At 34.2% G+C, this 11,011-nt stretch overlaps 1 protein-coding gene and 1 non-coding gene across 4 annotated transcripts; both read left to right on the forward strand.

Moving 5' to 3' along the window:
• The first annotated feature begins 140 nt into the window (after positions 1-140).
• Positions 141-212, forward strand: TRNAK-UUU (transfer RNA lysine (anticodon UUU)). The gene has a single exon. It is a non-coding gene; the product is annotated as a tRNA-Lys (tRNA).
• A 2,179-nt stretch (positions 213-2,391) lies between these two features.
• On the forward strand, positions 2,392-11,010 carry LOC149492347 (putative LRR receptor-like serine/threonine-protein kinase At1g07650). 3 transcript variants are annotated; one of them, XM_089716587.1, is made up of 25 exons: positions 2,392-2,655; positions 2,727-2,904; positions 3,205-3,276; positions 3,375-3,443; positions 3,518-3,589; positions 3,693-3,764; positions 3,864-3,935; positions 4,054-4,125; positions 4,235-4,306; positions 4,425-4,496; positions 4,587-4,658; positions 4,838-4,909; positions 5,528-5,593; positions 6,869-6,934; positions 7,018-7,053; positions 7,147-7,187; positions 7,284-7,660; positions 7,732-7,927; positions 8,106-8,252; positions 8,355-8,473; positions 8,594-8,804; positions 8,945-9,173; positions 9,595-9,745; positions 10,139-10,478; positions 10,618-11,010. In XM_089716587.1, the coding sequence occupies exons 1-25, from the start codon at positions 2,532-2,534 to the stop codon at positions 10,632-10,634; spliced, it is 3,015 nt and encodes a 1,004-aa protein (XP_089572713.1). In that variant the 5' UTR covers positions 2,392-2,531; the 3' UTR covers positions 10,635-11,010. The 3 variants fall into 3 exon arrangements, with proteins under 3 accessions (XP_089572713.1, XP_089572714.1, XP_089572715.1); XM_089716588.1 differs by having other exon boundaries at positions 10,630-11,010; XM_089716589.1 differs by lacking the exon at positions 4,587-4,658.
• Position 11,011: the final 1 nt, after the last annotated feature.

Raw genomic sequence — 11,011 nt, forward strand, 5'->3', positions numbered from 1 at the left:
TGAGTCATCCTCGAAAGATCCGTTAGATCACTTCATAATTGATTGCTCCTTCCACACCTCCACATAATTTTCCATATGCCCCGACATTCCTGTAGTCTCTGATAGAGCTGAAGTAGTATTTAGAAATAACAAATTAGCAAGTCTCTGTAGCCCAGTGGTAGGGCATTTGCCTTTTAAGCAAGCGGTCGTGAGTTCGAACCTCACCAGAGGCACAAAATTCTTTTTTGGCTTCTATTGTTTATTAATATCGTATCATAATAATTTTACAAATTAAAAAAAAAAAAAAAAAAAATCAACTTTCTGAGTCTGAGTTCTGTCAAAGTGCAGGAATCAGTTAGCAAATCCAGCTGCGCCTTAACATCTGCTAAGTAGTAAGTACCAGTCAGTTTGGAAGGATATCCGTGCTAAAAAAAAAAAAAAATCTCAGATATTCTCTGCAGCAGCGGTACGTACGGCATATGCTAATGAGTCAAAATTTACTTGCATATATAAAAATTTATCCATTTCTTATTTTCTACAAATCAAACAAGGCCCTATTTTTATTTGTTTAGTGGGTCAACAACGCCCATCTCCAAAGCTATAATTTCTGTACATTCATTTAACAACACCACAGCCACAGCTCTGTCTCTATCCGCACAGTATGCTTTCTAACCAATAATGCATGCGTGTAGGATGTAATGACTGACCTTTCCACATTGCCATGCCCGAACAGGAAAGAGAAAAATTCCTTTTCATTTCACATTCAATATTATTTGTCGAAGTCATTGATTTATTTTTGAAACTTAATTTTATGAAATTATTTAATTCCTTCAACTAAAAAATATTATTTTTTACTAATCAATATCTTGTAATATTTTGATTATTTGGTCATTAATTTCACATTTGAAATAGATTATTGTTCGACTTATATGTAAGGTCCATCTTCAAACTTTAGGCAAGTCTCTTGACATTCCATCTATCTAAGTAAAGCTTGAGATGTTTTGTTTTTTCATTAGTAAAATAAAACCTTTTTATTAGCGAGGATAATATTGTAATTTTTCAAAAAAAATATTACTAGTATGCAACTATGATTAAAGATTATTAATGCAAAATATAATAATTAAAATTAATAGTTTAATTATCTTTTTTTATCAGTAATCAAATTATTGAACTTGTCTATAAAAGTTCTCAAATTTTCAAATGGGTTCCAAGTGACTGAGAGAGAGACAAGAAGACGGCAAGATGTGGTGATACTTTGAGAACCACCTCTATCTTCCTGATAATGTGCATGGTGGTAGCAATGAACATTGTAGCACAAGCTTAGTATCTTCCTAAAAATGAAGGTATAACTAGCTATCATAACTTCATAACCGGGAGCGAATAACCCAAAATTTGAAAATCAAATATATGAGAATTTGATTTGTGTTTGTAGTCCAAGGTCTACGCGAAATAGCAAAACAAGTTGGGAAAAAAGATTGGAACTTTAGTGTGGCTCTTTGCAGTAATCACTCAAGTTGGCAGACACCAAATTCAGCAGATAAGCCACTGTATAACAATAGTGTCATCTGCAACTGCTCATACCCACTTGGGCTTGCCATGTTATTAGCATGTAAAAGAATAATTATTTATAAAATATTATCCAATTAAGTTTTTACCCACTCTATTTGATAGGTTCTAATGCTAAATTCTTTTAATGCACAGATTTCTTAAAGGGCAAGATCTTGCTAGTGTTCTTCCAACGTCAATTTTATTAATTTTTACTTGTTATTTCAATATAATAATTGTTCATGTGTTATTTAAGATGAATAATAAAAAAATTATATAAATATAATTCTTTTTTTAATTATAATAATTGTTATTTTTTAATTTATGTGAAAATAGAAAGTATATTATTTTTTAAAATAAAATGAGTAAAATTCAATGCAGCATTCGTGTGTATTTCCTATGAGAATAATGGGAATTTGAACTTTAGGACCATGAAAATGATTTTGCCTGCAGCTGGAAGCAATTAATTTTGAAATGGATAAAGAATTTGGTCAATTAATATTTTGCTTTCTCTCTTGGTTGGCTATGACTTCCTCTCCCTCTCATTCAAAAGAAATCTGAAATCTTTTTCAAAAACCGTCTTCTCGATTTTTTCCCCTATTTGGTCTTTTTCTAATATAACATAACATAAATGTTTAATAAAAAGGACAACTTGTTAATCAAAATGCATCAAGCAATCAACAACTTCGGCTATGGATCTATTGCAACAGCAGCACGTGCTTCTCATTTAATTAAATGTTGGGTAAAGCTAAAAGCCAAAAGTGGATTATTGATTGAAGTCTTCGCGACGTTCACTAAATATTATATTACATGTTGACCCATCAATCATCTTAGGCCAGCACAGCCATAACCCATAATATATAAACTTTTCATTTGAAAAGGTGACATTACAACGAAGAAAGAGGTTACCGCATCTAACTCAACTGGGGATTATCCATGTTTAAACTATCCGTCTACTGACCATTTCATTGATTTGCAGCTCACAGGCATAGCTCAGGAAGGAGAATATGGCAATGTTCCTTAAACTTTTAAGAACTTTTTTTAGCTCAGTTGTGTTTGTACTGCTGATTTTCATGGCCATGTTAGCAACTGAAGTTAAAGCACAAGAAGGGCAACTTCCTAATGCTGAAGGTAAATCAATTAATGGGTTTTCTCCTTAACCCCTCAAAATGCAGAAAGTGACAAGCTTTACGTATGTGCAGTGGAAGCTTTAAAAGAAGTGGCAACACAATTGGGGAAAAAAGACTGGAACTTTAACGTAGATCCTTGCAGTAACGATACAAGTTGGGCCACACCAAATTCAGATCGAAGTCCATTTTTCAGAAATAGAGTGATTTGCAATTGTTCTTTCCCTGATGGAGAATGCCATGTAGTGAGCATGTAAGATCCCTCTTAAGTTTATGTAACTCATGTTCATATTTCAATGTTCAAATTACTTTTTGAATTGTAGCGGTTAACTAACCAAAAGTATTACTCAATAATTTTTGAGACTGGTGATTTTTGTGGCCAGTGGGCCAAGTGATACGGATTGATGTTGTGAAAGGGTAATAAATGCTACTTAGTTATCTTTTCTAGGTCAATGAGAAGTTATAATTACATTTTTCATTTAGAATACTAGATTTTGGAATTTCTATAAATTCTGGTGGTGGAATTTATGGACCTTGAATTCTTGTTATACAGAAGGCTTGATGGACAAGATCTTGCTGGTGTGCTGCCTCGTGCTATTGCGAAACTACCTAACCTTACTTTCCTGTAAGAAGTTTGTTAATTTCGATCAATTTGTGTACACCGTTTAACACCTGTAAAATGGACTGGAAGCTTATATCAATTACAATTTTACTGGTGCACAGTTCTCTTGATCGGAACTACCTCAGCGGTAATATACCAAGTGAATGGGCTTCTATGAAGTTGGAAATCCTGTAAGCAGTGTCTGCAAGTCAACGTTATTATCGCTAATGAATGTTCATTTGTACTGAATTAAAATGCACTGCAGGATCGTTCCTGCTAACCGATTAACAGGACAAATCCCAGGCTATTTGGGAAACATTGTGACACTTAGAGGCTTGTATGACAGCTCGATATCTCTCTTTTATTGCATTTTCAGTAGAAAGTAATTTAAACTGTTTACGTGATTAGCTTGTGATAATCTTGAGCTAAAATTTATTCAGGAGCCTTGAGACAAATATGTTTTCGGGAACTGTTCCCCCTGAGCTTGGAAACTTGGTTAACTTGGAGATTCTGTTAGTCCCTTAAACCTTTTCTGTCAGAAAATAGTCTTTGATTTTGATAATAAATAGTAAATTGACATTATTATTTGTATATATTGTTTTTGCTCTTAGCTTTCTTAGCGCAAACAATCTGACTGGAACATTACCGGTGGCTCTCACAAATTTGACAAAGCTAACGGAGCTGTAAGTCTTTGTAACATTTGACAATGTTGAATGCTGTTAGGTTTAAAATTTCTTTATCGAATTGATCTCTTAACTTTTGTTTCTTTTTAATCTAGTTTTTGATTTGGGTCATATGCAGTAGGATTAGCAGCAACAACTTCATTGGAAAATTGCCTAATTATTTTCAAAGCTGGAAAAATCTTCAGAAACTGTATGTACCTTTTCCTATCTCAAATTCTGAATCTGATATGCTAGTTTCTTTTTTTTTTTCTTTTTTTTATAAATGAATTCTAAATCCCTTTTGAATTGCATGCTAATAGAGAAATCCAAGCTAGTGGTCTTGAAGGGCCCATTCCTTCTAGCATTTCTGCTTTGAATAATTTAACTGAACTGTAAGTTTTGCCTTTTAAGTTGATCACTCATACAATCTTACTTATCCTTATATCCTCATGTGCTTTTGAAAGTTGAAAACTGTGTATCTGACAATTATTCTTATTCTATATTGTGTAGAAGGATTAGTGACTTACGAGGAGAAGGTTCAGAGTTTCCGCAGTTACAAAACTTGACAGGGATGAATAAGTTGTAAGTCCTTATTGACGTTGATGGATACTTTAAAATAAGAATATATCTTCTGCAGTAATTTGGCTTATGCGAAGATAATTCATGTTGCAGAATGTTGAGGAATTGTAATATATCTGGATCTATCCCACCATTTTTTGCACCAATGCCAAATTTGAAAATTTTGTAATCATTTGTTCCCTTGCTTCCATTTTTTTTTCCCTTTATTTATACAAGAAAAATTGGAGGCTTATTATTTATTATAATTAAGATTATAATTAACTTATTATTTTCCCTGCAAACTAATCTTTAAAGATTTTTGTCATCAGTTGTTCTAGTTAAAAAACAGAAATATTTCCATGCAGAGATCTCAGTTTCAACAGATTGGGGGGAAGTCTTTTGGCAGATCTTGAAGGTCTAACGAAAATGGAGAATGTGTAAGTTTCTAACTTCATGATGGTGGTTAGATTGTATAGCTTCTAGTGCATAGGGAGGCTTTCAATGTTTCAAAATTCAAATTTAACAAGTTGACACCTCACTTTGTAGCTTTATATTTTTTTGAAGTCTAACAACACATCTAGCAGAAGCCAAAAAAACTTAAATTTATATGCTTAACTGTTATTTATAATATGATCGCCTTCTAAATTTGGTTTCATCAAGGATGCCCCTATCCCTACCATGATCAGCAGCTGCACAATTGCTTTATGAATCTTTATGCAAATTTGTGCTTTATGAATGAAAATCTGTACTTGATTCTCTTTGAATAAACATCAAATTTCCTTGAGTACTCTGTACTGCTTTTTGAAATAGTAATGATGCTCGAAGGATAAACTGAGAAGAGACTTTCTTTTCCTTTTCCTTGTATAATATAAAATTATAACACTATATATTGTAACACTTTGGATAGCATATAAGTTAACCTTGAAAGTAAATAATGGCCTTTTGAGGGGAGAAAGTTTGACTGTCTCTTTTTACTCTCTTCCTTTCTCCTTCACGAAGTATAATGATGAGTGTCTGCTATCTAACAAATTGACATGATGCTGCCTGATGAATAGGTATCTAACAAGCAACTTGCTTTCTGGATCCATCCCTGATTGGCTGACAAATGGAGATACTCGCGTGTATGTGTGTTTTCCTAAATCCTGCATTTGTTTTTGCATGAAAATATGTTGATTATGTATTATTATTCCGTCCTAAAGAAATTGTACTTCTGACTCAAATATATATTTGTTGTGCATGCATGCTCAGGTAACCTTACAAACATATATTATGTGTGTAAATTCCTGATCTGGACAAAGATTCACCTCTTTAGTTCAGTTGTAGATTCCATTCTGCCATATGGAATGCATGAATCCGTATCATCTACAAAAATTTTTCGATGTTGTTCTTGCTTTATATGGAACATGGAAGTGGACGTTGGTGTTGAATTTTTGCCTTTCATCCGCATAATTCTTTTTCATCCAGTCTCAGGGATTGAACCCAGAAATTGTCTCAGTAGCAATAGTGTGTCCTGCCTAGTGCTTAAGTTTAATGAAGACTTGCGATCAAATCCCGCAGCTAGAGCCAACTATTTTGCTTATGGATGAAGAGGGTTGTTTTAATTTTTATGCTGGCAAGGTTGGGTTTAGGGGTTGGGGAAGCTGAATCCCTTGTGTTGCCTGCTCCACGGGGCCTCTAATGTGGAAAATTTTGGGGAAAAAAGTTTAACTGCCTCACAAAGTTGAGACTGGGCTAGTGCCTGACATCTGAGTAGCCCTGGCTGATCATAGTGGATTTAGAGAGATAAAAAACCACGTTGGTGGAAACTGATAAATTAAATGTGACTCGAAAGAGTTAAAAAGATTTCTTCTTCTAGCAATAGAAGAAGACAAAAATTAGTGTACAACGATACTGAACATATGTTAGAGTTAAGAACGCAGCAGAGATAATTTAAAGAAGAAGAGAGAAGAAGAGACAGAGGTTAGATGAAATTAGAGATTGGAACTTCCATTAAATGAGATTTCAGATTTACAAGCAAGTCTTGATTGAGGAGCAAGAAAGATAATAACAGAAAGGGAAAATAAAGTAAAAAGGTTGCAAGCAACCCCCAGGACCAGAGAGAGAACCCCTGCTAAAATAACAAACTCTATATTTTTCGATAACCTCTCATTCCAATCACTAGCTATATATATGATTACCCCCTAACAGAATCTGTTGATGTGTCCAGCAGTGTTGCTAATTCTTTTGCTGCCCTCTTTGTTCTTTGTTTCTTCTAGAATAAACCTTGTAGGGCCTTGGGCTTTTGTCAACAATCCTATCAGCATAGCAGCCAATTGTAATTTTCTGTTGACAATACATTGTTTAGGTATTAATATTTGGGTAAAACATGTTAAAAGAAGTTTAATTGTTTTGTGCAGTGAAATAGATATTTCTCACAATAATTTTACTGAAAGCTCATTGCCATCTACTTGTCGAGATACACTGTAAGAACAACGTATTTTTCTTTGTTTGAAGAATTTCATTTTACTTTTACATTCTAAACCTTATCTTTTTGTTTATTATTCAGGAATTTGTTCAGAAGCACCTCAGGAGTCAACGACTCGTAAGATTCTTCTTTATGAACTTCGCTATCCCTAACCTCTGAACTCCATTTTCTTAACATTAGCTGACAGATCTTTCTTACACTATGTTTCAGAAAACCTGCTGAATGTCTGAAAAACTATGTTTGTTCCAAAGGTACTCATTCTTCTGCATCAAAGCACATGCTACTTCTATTATGTTTGCTCATGGCTGATCAGTGATCACTATTAATATGTTGAAACCTCTGTATAGACAGATATTCATTGCATATAAATTGTGGTGGAGGTGCAACTAAAATTGGAAGCATCACCTATGAAGCGGATGAAGAGCCAACAGCTGCAGCAAAATATGTTCCAATTAGGGAGAGTTGGGAAATTAGTAATACTGGACATTTCTGGGATAAAAACAGATCCTCAAGCGACTACATAGCCCAAAATTCATCCATCCTCAGGATGGAGAATTCTGAATTGTATATGAGAGCACGTGTTTCCCCTCTCTCTCTTTCATACTATGCACGTTGCTTAGCAAATGGAAATTACAGTGTGAAGCTTCATTTTGCTGAGATAGTAATGAGGGGTAACAGATCCTTCTACAGTCTTGGGAGACGGATATTTGATGTTTATATCCAGGTGAGTAGTCAATGTTATTTAAATGCTTAATCTATAAGAGAAGGTCATCTGATTAAATTTGCATGTCGTAGGAAGATCTCGTGTTGAAGGATTTTGATATTGCAAAGGAAGCAAAAGGGGTAGATAAGGTGATCATTCGGGATTTTAGAGCAGTTGTTAAGGATGGAACTTTAGAGATCCGCTTTCATTGGGCTGCGAAAGGGACAACAGCTGTCCCAAGGAGAGGAACATATGGTTCTCTCATATCTGCAATTGATGTGGAATCTGGTTAGTTGTTCCTTTTAAATTAGAGAATTTTGTGCTATCTTGTATGGCGCATGTACTAGAATGACATACTGCAGATGCATATCTATATATTATAGGCAGTGAATATTACATAGTTTTGTGGACTTGTGTGTGTGAAGTCTGACCATCAGTGCTATTGCTCTTTTATAATTTTGCATAGAATTCAAACCTCCCATTTCCAGTGAAGACAAAAGGAAGAAACTCATTGTGGCTGGAGCTGTTGTTTTGCCATTGTTCCTCATTTTCATTATTACTGGCAGTCTTTGGTGGAAAGGTTATTTGGGAGGCAGGGCAGTCAAAGAACAAGGTACTGTGCAAAAATAAAATAAAAAAGCTGGTTTTTCTTTTCATCTCTTCACTTCTTCCCTTTTTCTTTAATTGGACTTACTTAACTTTGTTCCTCATACAGAACTATTAGGTTTAGATCTGCAAACTGGTGTTTTCACCTACAGACAAATCAAAGCTGCTACTAACAACTTCAATCCAACTAACAAGCTTGGAGCTGGTGGATTTGGAACAGTTTACAAGGTATATTACATTGCTTACATTCTATTATTCTTGAAAACTGTTTATATTCTTTTTCTTACTTGACGTTAGCAAATGAATGATCAACTGTAAAACAACTATTATTTTTTATTCTTACTTCAGGGAACACTATCAGATGGTACTCTAATTGCTGTTAAGCAGCTCTCTTCTAGATCAAAGCAGGGAAATCGAGAATTCTTAAATGAAATAGGCATGATTTCTGTTTTACAACACCCAAATCTTGTCAGGTTGTATGGATGTTGTGTTGAAGGGAATCAATTATTATTGGTCTATGAATACATGGAAAACAATAGCCTGGAACATGCATTATTTGGTAAGCTTGCTGTTCTGTTCTTTACTTCAATATGTAGTTTGTGCACCTTGATAAATAAATAAAAAAAAGAAGACAAAAAGAAAAAAAAAAAAAATTGGCAGCGGTGAATTTTATTAATTGCTCATGTATGGTGGTTGTAGAAAGAGAGTCTAAATTGGACTGGCCTACTAGGCAAAGGATTTGTATTGGCATTGCAAAAGGTCTGGCTTTCCTGCATGAAGAATCTGCGTTGAAAATTGTTCATAGAGACATCAAAACTGCTAATATACTGCTTGATGGGGAGCTAAATGCTAAGATTTCTGATTTTGGTTTGGCCAAGCTTGATGAAGATGAGAACACCCACATCAGCACCAGAGTTGCTGGAACTATGTGAGCTACCCTTTTTCTCTAATCCTTTACTAATCTTTGTTGCATGCTCTTTAGCAGTATGCCTTTGTTTCTTTATCTGATCTCAAACCACAATTATGAGCTTGTGGGAAATAGGTAGTCCTAAATTCCTGATGTCTTGAAAGTAACTGCAATTATGCCATGATTGTTATCAGTTCCAAACAAAAATAATATCTTTTAAGTGGAAACGAATTATTACTTAATTTCGTTAGATGTATAATGGCATAAAATCCACGACAGCATATAAACATAATGTTGTCACTAATGTGGGAAAGGCCTCCTATAAAAGATTGGAAAGACGCATTATGCATATATCTTTTCCTCACAGTTCCAGTCCAAATAAGTCTAGTGGGGTACATTCTTCTATTGAAACAAATTTCATATATTACATTCTTTTTTACAGAGGGTACATGGCACCGGAATATGCATTATGGGGTTACTTAACTCATAAGGCAGATGTTTACAGTTTTGGGGTTGTTGCTTTAGAAATTGTTTCTGGGAAGAACAACATGAAATATCGACCAGATGAAAATTTCGTCTGTCTTCTAGATTGGGTAAGATCCTCTATCATGTTCTTTTGAGTTCTGATGCACTTGAATAAAAGCCACACCTAATGCACCGGGATGCTAAATGTGAATATCTGTTTGCTTCAAACAGAAACCAAATTTCATACCTTTTCTTTTTCCCAGTTGAACTTTTCAAAACATTATACTGATGCCATTCTTTCTAGATTTTTTTGTGTGTGTGCTCCATAAACAAGCGAGAAGTAATTTGTAAAACAATTGAATGTTAAACTGTTGTCAATTCATGTTATATCATGGTTTGTTTGTTACCCTAGGCAAAATATATATACATATATATATAGGAATTGCAAGTGGAATATTGAAAAAAAATATATATATTTATCTTAGCCCCTTTTTTTTGCAAATTTCTTTATGTTGTTTCAGGCTTTTGTCTTACAACAAAAAGGAAACCTAATGGATCTAGTTGATCCAAGATTAGGCTCCAAGTTCAAGAAGGAAGAAGTGATTAGAATGGCAAAAGTAGCATTGTTATGCACTAACACTTCACCTGCTCTCAGACCTACAATGTCTGAAGTAGTAGGTATGCTTGAAGGTCGAACTCCTGTTCGTGAATTGGTCATGGGTTCAGGATTTTATGGTGATGAATTGAGATCAAAAGTCTTGAGCAACCAGGATGATCAAATTTCACTTCATAGTTCAAGTGATCCCCGGTCTTTTATTCATTCATCAGAAGCAACATGGACTGGCTCATCCTCTACATCTGGTCAGTATACTAATGCATTTAATCATCATTCTCAGAATTGAAAGAATCCATTCGGCTATCAATTTCATGATTTTGCACAAAATTTGCTTATGATGTTTTCCTTTTTTCAAAAAAAATTGAAGAACTAAAACAATTATAGTATATTGTGCAGCATAAATAAAGAGGAAAACATTTGTTTGGTTTCAATGGAAAATTGCTGACTTGGGAGCTGAAGATAGTAAATCCATGATCCTGGAATTCTACCCAGGGGTAGTGAAAGAACTTCTTAAATGCTCTATATTGTAGAGTTTAATACTGTTTCTGCTCCGTAATAAATCCCTTTTACTTGTTGACATTTTGCATATACCAAAATTTTGGCTTTAAGCGGGTGTTCATGTGTACAGCCAATACAATAACAATTTCTATCCTTGAGAGAGTAATCTTGGTGTTTGAGAGTTTTGGGAGTAAACAAATAAACGATTCCATTTGTTCATTCTGTATCAGAATTTGATGTACATTGAAAATTTAATGCTAGCATTTTTAACTTTTAATAT

Source organism: Jatropha curcas, chromosome 11, assembly GCF_041381405.1.
Source record: "Jatropha curcas cultivar XTBG-Jc1 chromosome 11, XTBG_Jcur_1.0, whole genome shotgun sequence".
Taxonomy (NCBI): Eukaryota; Viridiplantae; Streptophyta; class Magnoliopsida; order Malpighiales; family Euphorbiaceae; genus Jatropha; species Jatropha curcas.

Coding starts and splice junctions, on each gene's coding strand:
- LOC149492347 (XM_089716587.1), top strand. CDS start 2,532: ATGGCAATGTTCCTTAAACTTTTAAGAACTTTTTTTAGCTCAGTTGTG. Junction 2,905..3,204: donor GAATGCCATGTAGTGAGCAT/GTAAGATCCCTC, acceptor CTTGTTATACAG/AAGGCTTGATGGACAAGATC. Junction 7,661..7,731: donor TATTTGATGTTTATATCCAG/GTGAGTAGTCAA, acceptor TGCATGTCGTAG/GAAGATCTCGTGTTGAAGGA.